We start from the raw sequence: 12,353 nt of genomic DNA, 5'->3' as shown, positions 1-12,353 counted from the left end.
GACCATGATATTTAAATAATGAGATTTGTTGAATCCTAATTCCCTCTAATGATGTTAGAGAAACATGCATAATGGAACATAGAATGCACAGAGTGGATCATTGAAGCATGCTTATTTCTTAATTTTATACAAATTCTTTTCACACATTTTGCAAAAATATCATGCCACTCCACATTAATTAAAACTTACTTTTGCATAAAAATTACAAACCTGTTTAGTATTTTTGCCACAAACACAGGCATATACAGCTTTAAAATTATGGCCCATTATCCTACAATAATTTTACAGAGATCAAGTATTAAAACCACAGTTCTGAAGTGACAGAACTAATTGTTATATCAGGTGTCCTATGATAGAGTTCCCTTTTTGAGGCTGAGCATTTTTGAGCAGACCACATATCCAGTGTTGGCAGAATTAAGTATTAGAATTATTTTTAATAAACTAAATGCTAGGAATTTCCAGCCAATCACATACTTCTTAAATTAATATCCATAATTTGATGGAAGAGAAATACAGTCTAAAAAGCATTAAAATGGAAACAAAACTCAATTTTTCACCAGAATTTCTTAGCATCACATATTAACTATCTAGCCTGTTTCACAAAACTTGAAGAAAAGGTAGGGTCATGTAGTAAGTAATCCAAAGTCAAGGGTTTCCAGAACACAGGTTTCTAAAGGGATTTACTTATGAACACTGAGGATTAGAATGGATAAAGCAGTACAGCTTTTGCAAAGACAGTGGAAGGGTTCTATGCAATAAAAAAAAAAAAAAAAAAAAAAAACAAAAAAACAAAAAAAAAAGCTTAGATGATGGTTACGCATACCCTTAGCAAAACTATTTATAAAGAGCATAAAACAGGTCAGTATGTCTGAATAAGGAAATACAGAGAGTGTAGTAAAAGTGTAAGTGAATGACATAAAACATCAAGAAAGACAGGGGGAGTAGAAAGGCTATGGAATGAAGTTAAAAGCACAAGGGAAAAAATGAAGCAAGAAGGTGGAAAATGAAAAGAAGATTGCAGGAGAGGATAAGACAGGTAATAAGATTTTCTTCAGGTACATAAAGAACAAGAGGTCAGAAAGGAGATGGCAGGTCCTCTAACTGCAGACAGGAAATTATTGACAAAAAATATAATTAATTCATTGCCTTCATTCTCAAAAAAAAAGTTATTATTATGGACCTTACCTCTGTTTTCATTAAAAAAAAAGAAGCTATAGATCATTATGGACCCACATTTCCAAGATGAAGAAATAGCTGTAGAAATCAAGGTTTTTCCAGCAATTAGAACATTAAGATTCTGAATTTTGACCAAATATCTAAAGACGACAGACTTCTTTATTGGAAGGAACAAGAGATATGGAGATTTGACCAACGAAATTTCAAAAATCTCTGTATTATATTCTGAATGTTACTAATGGACTAGGAAAAGGTTAAAGTAGTGCTGCAAAATAACAAGTAAGGCCAGACCTTCAAGACTTTGAGTTGAGCCACAAGAAAAGCACTCTATTTCAAAAATACACACTGCAATATTTTCGCATGCTTAGCGAAGGATCAAGAAGCTCAGAACTTGTGGACTTTTTCTAGAAAAAAAAACAAAACAAACTAAACAAAAAATATATACCTAACAAGAGGCAAAATAGGACTATCCTTGCCATTCATAAAGACAAAATTGGTAGTTTCTACTTAATCTATGGTTAGTTGGCAGAATGCCAATGTATCCAAATGGGTTCAAGAACAGGTTTTGAGCAGAAAAAAGATTTCCTAACCAAGTTGTTTGACTTGCACCAACCAAAAAACCTCTGATGTTCCCATCTGTCCTCTAAACTTCTAAGCTGCACCTTTGCATACATAAGCATAATCAGGCACATCTGAGGACACAACAGGCAAAAAATGTGACAAATCGTACAGAAGTGGGATACACAAAGTAATGGTCGTACAGACCTAAGCTGTAGGACCTCATCTAGTCTTTCCCTCCCCTCCATTCAGACCTGACATGCCCTTGCTAGAGGAGCAACACATCCCAGTCTCTGCGAAACTGCTGTCATGTCCATCACTGCATAAAGCTTGGAACAATTACAAATGTTTGCAAGGAAGACTCTTCCTTTACACTGTAGGAAAACATAAGGGCTGGGGAAAGGGCAAAGTGTCTTCCTAGGTATTTATGCTGCACCTAGAACAGTGAGCCTTCAGCAAGATATTTTGAGGGTTGCTATAATACAAATAGACAAGGAAACTAAACAAACAAACTGATCATCCTGAAGAGTGAAGTAGTATCATGATGACATTTAAATGCCTTAAAATGCAATTAATATGTAATAGCAAAAGTAGTTTCACAGACTGTTAACATAATATGACAAAAATGTCATTAGTCTCCTCTTGTTTTACTGAACACATCATTATTCTTTCCAGGAGTGGTGTTTGATTAGAAAATAATAATAATAAAAAAAGCAAAAAAAACAAAACAACCTTGAAACCAAATTTTGTGTTATTTGTTACTGTCTCAGTAAACTCCAATTTTTCTTTATTTCTTGCTGCTGTGCATTTCCACCTCCCACTCTTCAATGAGAAAATACTAATTTTGCCTGGTATTTGGAGTCTGCATTATTTTTAGCATGGAAATCCAAGCCCACTACCTTGTCTTGACAGTTATAGGTTATAAACAAATCTTTGCTGATTTTTCCCTTTAATGAAACTTCACTCTGTTCCTCCTACAAATGACACAACAGTGCTGTTGAACAGCAGGAATGTCAAAGCCATGCAAGCAGTTAGATCTAAGACTAAAGCATATGCCCTCCAACAAAACTAACTGTTGACTTTTGTATGCTTTTCACATAAATGATATGAGGATGCTAGTGGATTCTGAAATGAATCACAGTACCCTGCTGGTATCTCATAGCATTAAGATCTACAGTATGTATTGAATAGACTATTTACAGTAAAAATGAACAAGAGATGGTAAATTAGAGTTTATATAAAATAGATATCTCGTTTCCCCAAGACAGAATAGGAGAATATACATAAAAACAACATGAATTTTAACTTCATTTCCTGTCAGGTTTTCTTTTTATCCCATAAACCAACCTTGGGGGAGAGAGATATTTTCCAGGAGCTGGAAATCCCATTTATATCCCAGCTGTGCAAGCAATTATTTAAATCGTACTTTTAAGAAATGTGACTCTACATAAAATTTATATGCTCAAATATTTGATTTATGCACACAGTTATGGTGACCGCCTTGTTTTTGACCTTGGTAAACAATCAATGCCAAAAAGTTCCCCACGAATTCAGGAGTCTGCCCATACAGATTTCATCGAAGGATCTAGACCTTTGCTTCTGCTGGGTTTGTTCCTGTTGTCACATTTCTGCTTCCAGGTTTGATGAAATATCTGTTAATACTTAATCTTGCCATTTCCTAATCTCAATTAAAAAAATATTAAAGAAATCCAAATTATCTTTTAAGAAAGAAAACCTGTTTTTCTCCAATTTATGGCATACTAAAAAAAAAAAATAAATATGCCTTCTATGTCTAAATCCATTTGTTACAGAACAGGAAGCAACAATATTTTGAGTAATCCATCAGTCTTAGTTTTCAGAAAAAAAGTGGTGTTTTTAGGTTGACAGATTCATTTACTTCCCTCTTTCCCCACACAAGTAAAAGCAGTGCTAAGTCGTGAACAATCACATCAGAACCAAAGTTCGGTACCAAACCGGTACTGACAGAGCAAAGAACCAGTTCCCATAGGATTCAGAGTGCCCTGCAGCATAATTCTATTTTATCAACAGAATGCTTTGGTGGAGATCACAGACACCAACAGTCACTTGTTAATGAGAGACAGAGACACATACAGAGCCTCATATCAAGCACCTTCAATTCATTCAAGGCATGTCAGCCAGGCTACGCCGAGAAGTTGCACTGGAATAAAGGCGTTGCTGAGGGATGAGATTTGTATAACCAATGGAGCTCTCTATCAGTAATATAACTTGCGTGGTCACATGCACGCTACGTCAACCTAACACACCATCAATGGTAGTGAAACTTCACTGCTGCAAAGCTTTTGGCCGCAGTGAAAGTTTCAGAAAGGCGTGTAATGACAGAGTAACCTTAACCCCAGAGCAGACTATCTGAACTTCCTGCAGTTTGCACCTTCAAGACTTAATGAAGTAGAAGAGATTCAGATATAAAAGTAGAGTTGATTTCTTCTTCCTATATGAAAATGCCTATACTGGAATAATACCAGTATAAATGAGTTCTGATGCTAAGCCTGATGCTGTGCTAACATAGGTTTATAGAAATTATAGTCTGTGACTATTACACAAACAGGAGTGCAACTGCTGAGACATAAGTCTCAGTGCTAGGTTAAGATTATAATGCCTACCTCAGGATATGGAGCAGCCTGCAGTTCCTTCACATGCAGCTATGACAGAGAGAATTCAATTTTTTTTCAAGAGGCTGCCCATGGCTTTTTTGAGATGCTACCTATAGCAATTCATTATTTTTAGCATTCACAGTGATGAATTTTCCTCTCTTCCATAGGCATTATCATCAGCTTGCTTACCGAAGAGTCCGTGTAGGGATAGCTAAATTTCAAGTAATGCTGCCAGGCAACAACCTAATGGCACTTTCTCAGTCAGTGTTCATTTCTCTCTCTGTAGTTAAAATATGAAATTAATTCAAAACAGTTCTCTCTGAATTTACCTGGTGCCCCAACACGTGAACACATTATTGAATATATATGTAAACATATGAAAATAAAGCAAAAAACATTGAAAATATCTCATGCACCCTCTACATATACATGTGTAACGCAGGCTACAGAGATCTTTTTCACTGCCAGATTTTTCAGCTGTATGTCAGTTGATCTAACTACAGCTCATTTATATCAGTAAGTTTCTAGCTCATTAATAATCATATGCAATAGCTGCAAAAAAACTTTTTTTTTCCTCACCCAGTGACACTTTTTTTCTTTTCTCCTTGCTAAATAATCAGAAGTCTTCCCTGAAAGTTCGTACTCTGCCATTATTCCAAGCTTTTTTGATGTAACAGTCACTGTTTGGAAGCACCAGTATTTTAACAGGTTTTCTCTGTGTATTACTGATGCTTTAATTAAATCAAGCACATTATACTAAAATTTGCATCTCTACAAGACCAAACCCCTCCTCCCATCGAATGCTGAGTGCCGCCTTTTTTTCAGGGTATTAGTGGGAGATGACTGAGGTCCGACATTCCCCATCAACAGGTTTCAGCTCAAGACAGAGCAGATCACTTACACTTCAGACAATTCTGCCAGTTCAGATAACCAAAATTAAATTACAGTTTAGACCAGTCTTGAAGTTAGAAGCAAGTTCATGTTTTATCCTTCTCAAAGAGAAGCAGGCTTCCGTGCTGCCCATATATCTCCACACTGCATATTGCAGAGATTCAAGATCAGAGTATGATAAATCATTCTGAAAAGGATGTGGCTGCACTAAAATGGACTTACACAGAAGACAAATTCATTCTTCTGTACAGGATAAATTACAGCTGTTCACTTCTAGTTTTTTGCTACAGTAATACTTTCAGTACCTGCAAAAATGCGTTCAAGTACTTAAATATCTCTCTCACAAAATACTCCTTGGCACATGACCAAGCTAGGTTCCCCCATGACTGTGAAGCATTTTCATTATTTGTTCCATATTAAACACAGAAATAGAAACCATTAAGACTCCAGCATCATCCTAAATGTTTGGCTCAGTCACAGAAACAAGAGTTTCACGTAACCTAAACTGAAGCAGTTCACAGTAGAGATTTGGTTGCTGTTGATTGGTCTGAATTCTTTAACCTGTTCTCAGTCTACTTGTTATCCAACATATAGAAACAATACCACACAGAGCAAATACTCCTAATTTGCTTTTCAGTCCTGTTAATGTAAGTTTTCTAAATATCTCAGTCTGTCACTACCAGTTGCAAGGCATCCTTTCACAGAAGTGTGATCTGTCATTATAAAAAAAGCTGAAAGCTGATTTCACACCTCTGCTTGTTAAGTATTTTCTAAAGCAAATTAAGCTCTTTACTTAAAAAATAATTAAAACTAACTCTTCATTAACAGTTCAAATTGCCTAGGTAAATTTGGTCACAGCTCTAATTTGCACACTGTTGCTGAATAGTTTTATCAAGCTTCTTCATTTCATGCTTGCAAAGGATCACTTTCTGATTATTTCTCTTCCACACGTATTTACACTTGGCATGAATGAAATGGCAGTTATGAAGTTGGCAGTTATGAAATAGCCGATCAGCAATGGCAACATCCTTTAAAATCTGGAGACCCAATTGGAAGCCCCCCATTGACGGGTTGGCACTTTGCCACTGATGCTTAAGAGGTTACAGAACTGGATTTTACTGCTGCAGGGATTACATGCAGTGATAAGTGATGGGAAACAAGTTTATACAACTTCAGGTTTTGTCCTGTACCTAAGGAATGCCTAACTAAAATCTCATGCATTAACTGTAAAAAGATAATGGATAATTGCTCCCATTTCTTCTGAGCCTACCTAGCTTTGAGCAAAGGACAAAACAGAGTTCTAACTGAGCAACTTTTGTCATCTTGGTCATGGTAATCAACATATGCAACTCTTCCTGCTTTTAGTTGCATTAAAGCATGCTGCCTATGAATACATTATCTATGTAAACATAAGGTTTTGAAAATGAGCTCAGTGTTTTTAATTAACAGATTACCCCATAACCACTGTTTCTCAGCCAATCTTTGCTGGCCCTCTGTTTCCCAATTCACTAGTCTTTTATCAACACTTGGCACAACATGACTTCCAACTTCACTGGAATCCTTTAGGTGTGTTATTGCAGGTCTTTTTAGATGCATTTGATTGTTTTGCTAAAAGATATAACTGAAAAGTCACTAACAATTCTGCTCTGCTAGAATCAGAAAAGACTACAGATCTGAAGTGAACTCAGAATTGCAGAGATTAGCAGGAATTTTTGGATGGTGGGTACCTCACTGCTTTGGACTAAAGAGCCATTTTAAGTCTCCCCACCAAGTTCCTTCATCTGTTTTTACACATCTGCACTTTTCAATACTAAATAAATAAATGATTTGCCATTGTCCGAAATTTCCAACTAGTCTTATTTATTCAAACCTTGAGAGAAAACAAAAAGCATTATTTTTGAGAGTATATTTGTACAACTGAACACCTTGTGCTCCCACTAAACAGGACTCTAGGTTACCTGCTTATCTCACCAACACAGAACCAATTCAATTATATGCCCGTATTCTGCTTAAGCCCCTTCTCCAGAGCATCATTTAGTAGTTTCCTCAACAGGCTGTAGCAAGCCCCCAAATGAAACCATTCAGTGTAAATCCACTGGTTTACTCTGACCCAGGGAATTCCTATCAGGTTGCTCTTTATCAAACCTCTTCGGAAGAAAAAAAGGAATTACTACACACTTTTCTAAATCACTCTGTCTTTGCTGGGCTTAATAACATCTTTACATCCTTTTGCTCTTCTTCATAAACAGCTTTCACTTAAAACCAAAGCTGACTGACATTCTCTGACCTTTAAGGAGGCACCCCACAAAGTTACAGGTACAAACACACCAGAAGCGTCTACCTTTTCCCATTGGCAAACACAATTTCATTAGCATAGTTCCAAACACATTAGAAAAAAAAATAATTACTAATGGCTAATTTCAACGTAGTGGCTTTTGGACTTTTGCTGTCTTACCTAGCCTCCTCTGGCACAGTTTCATTTTCTTACTAGAAACCATCATATTTTCAAATGTGTAGGTGATGAGTTCAGAATTACTATGGCAATTAATCACCTTGACATTAATATTTTGGTGGAATTTCACACACTTGACCATTTTGGAACAATTTAATGGATTTCATAAAAAATAAACTCATAAATCAATCACATAAATAAGTCCGTTTCAGGGGGGTTGGCTATCATTAAAGTAGCTGCCTTACATTCCTCTTGCCAGCTTGAGTTTCTTTTGCTAACAAACAAAATCTAAACTCATTTGAAAACACAAATGACATGCAAATGGGCTGCACCAAATAGACTGACAGGCCCTGACCCTCAGACTGATTTTTTTTCACTCTCTTATAAATATTTTCTATCTTTTACTAAAAATAAAATATTTAAGAATAAACAGTAGAAAGAGGAGATTAACTCAGACAATCTACAGTTGTCTGAGTAGAATTCAGTACTCCTCTAATTTAATCATGTTTCACTTGTAATGAATATACAGAAAAACTCCTGCAGGTTTTTCACTATTCCTCCAGGAGAAAGAGGGCAGCAAAAAGTAGAATTTCAAACATTCAATGAAAGAAAGTTCAACAAATTTTTATAATAGGTTAAATATTCTTAGCTAATTTAAAACATTTTGAGGTACACGGATAGTAAAAGCTGCAAAGTTCTATGAAATACTGTGATCACTAAAGGTCTATTTTGTGCCCTATTAACATTTTTTTAATTCTCATCCCTTGAGTATATATGCACTAAGCATAGGAAATAAATCAGTGCTCATGCACAGCAGCCCTCTGTGTAGCTGGAAGGATTCAAACATTTCATCTTTTTTCCTTGCTCCACCACTGATTATATACTTGATAGTATGATGGCTTGCAAAGAACTTGTATTTTTTCATGGAGATCTATTATTTCCTTGTTTGCCCTTTGCATTGAACTTTTTCTTACAGGACATCAATACTGGGTAGGGGGGCTCAAACAGAAAAACAGAAAACAAAAACACTTTTGAGATAAATTTAAGGGTCTTTGGGGCAATTCATCTTTTGGTGTACCAAGAAAATCAGGGAGAAAATCCTGCTGCCTTCCTGACACCATGATACATCTTTATTGGAAAACAATGGGCTGGATTCAAAGACAGATAATCAAGTTGAGGGTTCTCCTACAGAACTTTTCAACTACATTTTGCACAACAGGATGCCAGCGAGCATGCTGAGCAGAGTGCTATATAACAGGTTAGAAAGCACTACAGCCTGTTAGGATATACATTCACATTGCTCTGGATAATCTACTACACTGCACTATTTGTATGTAACTTGCATTGCTTTGAAAAGGCTCCTCTAGGGAAATGTTTTCGTCTTAATTTAAGTGTATACTTTTGCCAGATCAGATAGGAGGGCCATTTGTGGTTTGCTGCATTAGGTTGAAAAGACTACTATGGTTTTTCAGTTAAAAAAAAAATAAAAAAATAAAAAAATCAAGGTTTATACTGAACACATTAAGGTAGAAAGCCACTGATAAAATAAGAAACAGCTGGTAAATGAAGACAAGGAACAGTGTTAAAAAGAGTAACTGCAGTGCTTTTCTTTAAGAAGGATATCACAAATGTCTACCATAATGTAACTACCATAAATCCTATGCGAGTGGTTAACATACACTGCACCGTAGACCCGGATGAGAAATAGATGTTTAAGTGTTGAAAACCAACATATGGTAAGTTTTAGCGGTGCTGTTTGAGCAAGCATGACTAGTCATCTAACTGCCAAACTCTTCCAGAGGAGGAGAGAAACAGCACTGAAAGTACAAGTATGAATTACTACACAGCAGAAGACAAAATGAAGAGGTCAGGGATAGAAGTCAGAACTGTCACCAGAGCCTGTGCCCCACATGGGCTGGAGTATCGCACGCTCCCTGTTGCATGAGGATACAGAGGTTAGTCCCCCATGCTGTGGTAGAAGTGACAACATGCAAATGTACTAACCATTTAGCATTTTGAATTCTGCTGCTCATCTGCATTGAAGTGGCTAGACACAATTTATCTGACTGCACATTTCAAGAGCTAGATAGAAAACATGAATTGACAGGTCCTGTATTTATACTGTGGATTTCAGGACATTGTGGTGCAGTTGCTTTGCAGATTTCAGAGATCATTTGTTAGAATTTCAGTGGGGAGAAACATAACATTTCTTGAAAAGGAAAGGAATCTTCAGTAAAATCTTTGTAGGAGACATACCTCTGACAGAGATGTATCTGCTAACATTTTCATATTAACAGAATGTTCTTTATTTCTATTAAAAGATATCCATTACTAAAAATGGATTTGAATATTATATCCCATTGACAGCTTGACAATAAAAAAGAAAAAGTATAATCATGTAGTACCTTAGTGGCAACTTCCTGAAAAGATCTCCTTTTGTCCAAACATAATTTTGTATTCACAAATCAAACGCACACACAATGTTCAGACAGTATTTCTACTAAAGATAAATGACAAATTACATGCAGAAAGCAGAGCAGAGTTCCAACTGCATGTAAAAATAAACCATTTACCATTTCCAAAGGACAAACACTTCTGGAAATTTTATAGGACAGTAGCCGCAATTTAGTCTTCAATAAGCGCAGCCCTTTCAAAAGCAAATACACATTCAAAAATTATATATTACAAACATAGAGAAAGAGATCCTATTGCTATGAGTACTCACTTCATAATTGGCAATTGCTTCTCTATCAAGGGTTCGGGTCACGGAGACTTCCCCACTGATCTCATTGATTCTAAAAACTCCTTTTGGGTCTTGATCTACTCCCTTACCAGAGAGTCGAAACTTTGCTCCCTCTGTCCCTTCACGGCTGATGACCTGCATGGCAGAAAACAGGAAGTTACAGGTCATATTATAAAAACTTCTAAAATCATTCTATTTCAATCTTTTACTTAATGTCATGGTATATTCCCTGCCAATAATATATAACTATAAAATATGGTTTGTGGTGATATATAACCGTAAAATATGGTTTCAATCATTCAGAAAACTGTGTGATTCTTATGTAAAACCCTGGAAAACCTACTCATGTCCTTAGACAGTTCCTATCTTATCTTTACTGTCTTCTATTTCACTACTTAAAGTTTCTATTATTCCATTGCTACTGTATTCGCTCTATGTCTAGAATTTGACATTTTATTTAATTCTGTATCTTTTTGCAGTTAAATTGATAAAACAGCTACAAACTTACAACAAAAAAAAAAAAAAAAAAAAAGACATATTCCATTGAATAGCATAAAGCATACTTATTTCACAACAAGCCTTACAATACCAGATAGCCATCACACGTATACTTTCCGATTAGTCAGTCCTTTTGATTAGTCATCATAAAGTCATTACAAATAGACTACTTTCAGGTTATTCCCCCCCCCCCCCCCCCCCCCGCCATTCCCTTCTACAGTCCTCCTTTCCCTGGATTTTAAACCAAAGGAAAAATCTCCTCATGAAAACATCTGGATATTCTGCCCAGAACTCTGCTTAGTCACACTGTTGGAATTCCTCCACTTTCCAAATTTATTTATATATATACACACATGTGTGTATGGAAACTCCTTGTTACTATCGCTACCTTATTTCTGCATAAGAAAAAAATCCCTAAAAATCCAATTTCAAGGCTGTCTCACATTAGTGACAGTAGCATATGTAAACTTGCAGACCTACACAATGTTTGTTATAAGCTACATGCTTTGCAAATTTGTATTTGTACACCAGAATCTGGAAGGATTATAAATTAATCTTGCCCTTTAAGGCTGATAATCTTGCCAAACCATTTCTTCCCTCTGCTGTTTCATGTTCTTTTGTTTCAAGCAGTTTTATATCATTAATATTTCCGCAGAAACATTAAGTCAAATATTTATATGCTGGTCTGAATTACAGCTCAGGAAGCGGAAGGGAAAAAGTGGCCTTAGAAATCTGGACCCGTTCCCATTTTGGGATAATAAATATGCAGGGTGTTTAATAATGTCCCTGAGGAAATACATGTTTGTTGCTCTGTTGCTGTGGGTTCAGCAATGCTGGTTTGCAGATTACTGGGCAGTGAGATTTTGACTAAACTCCATAATGATTATTCTTTTATTTTAATTGAGAAAAAATTGCCACAAGTTATGAAATAGGAAATCAGCATTTTGAGAGATAAAGTTTCAATTCTCAAACCCTTTGGGGAAAGGAGAAATTTCAAAGTAAAAATCTGTTTCAGCTATTTTTTCTTCCTCCTTCCGAGTCAGAAACCCTAATGAATGAAGTTTTCTTCTCATGTATTTTTGAGTATGTCATGCCAAAACACAGAGGCAGGCAATAGTGCAGGTGACAAAAGGGCAAAGTAACTTTGTAACTTCAGGTTTTGTGATGAAACTGAAACTTAATGGTTCCTACTAGAAAAGTTACCTGCTGTTCAATTCATTTTTTGACCAATCTCTGGTATTTTTTACATCAAGCCTAAAAATATGTGTTTTTCTTAACATAAAGCTATGCTTACAATTTTGCAATGTCATGACCATTGCTCACTTTTGTAGGGAAAAGATGAATTGACCGTCTTCTGCCCTGATTTCTGAGACGTATTACAAAATAAGTGCACGTTCCCATC

The 12,353-nt window shown here is 36.0% G+C and overlaps 1 protein-coding gene across 3 annotated transcripts in view; it reads right to left on the bottom strand.

The window, feature by feature from the left end:
- The window catches only part of CDH13 (cadherin 13), a 519,400-nt gene that overhangs the window by 263,975 nt on the left and 243,072 nt on the right, over positions 1–12,353 (bottom strand). For all 3 annotated transcript variants that reach the window (XM_049806363.1, XM_049806362.1, XM_049806364.1), the window contains exon 5: positions 10,436–10,588. In XM_049806363.1, coding sequence (XP_049662320.1) covers positions 10,436–10,588 — 153 coding nt within the window. The remainder of the gene's footprint in view (positions 1–10,435; positions 10,589–12,353) is intronic.

The sequence above is a fragment of the Accipiter gentilis genome, chromosome 7 (genome assembly GCF_929443795.1).
Source record: "Accipiter gentilis chromosome 7, bAccGen1.1, whole genome shotgun sequence".
NCBI classification, from domain to species: Eukaryota; Metazoa; Chordata; class Aves; order Accipitriformes; family Accipitridae; genus Astur; species Astur gentilis.
Note: the sequence above shows the minus strand (reverse complement) of the source record. Positions and strands in the feature narration are given on the sequence as shown.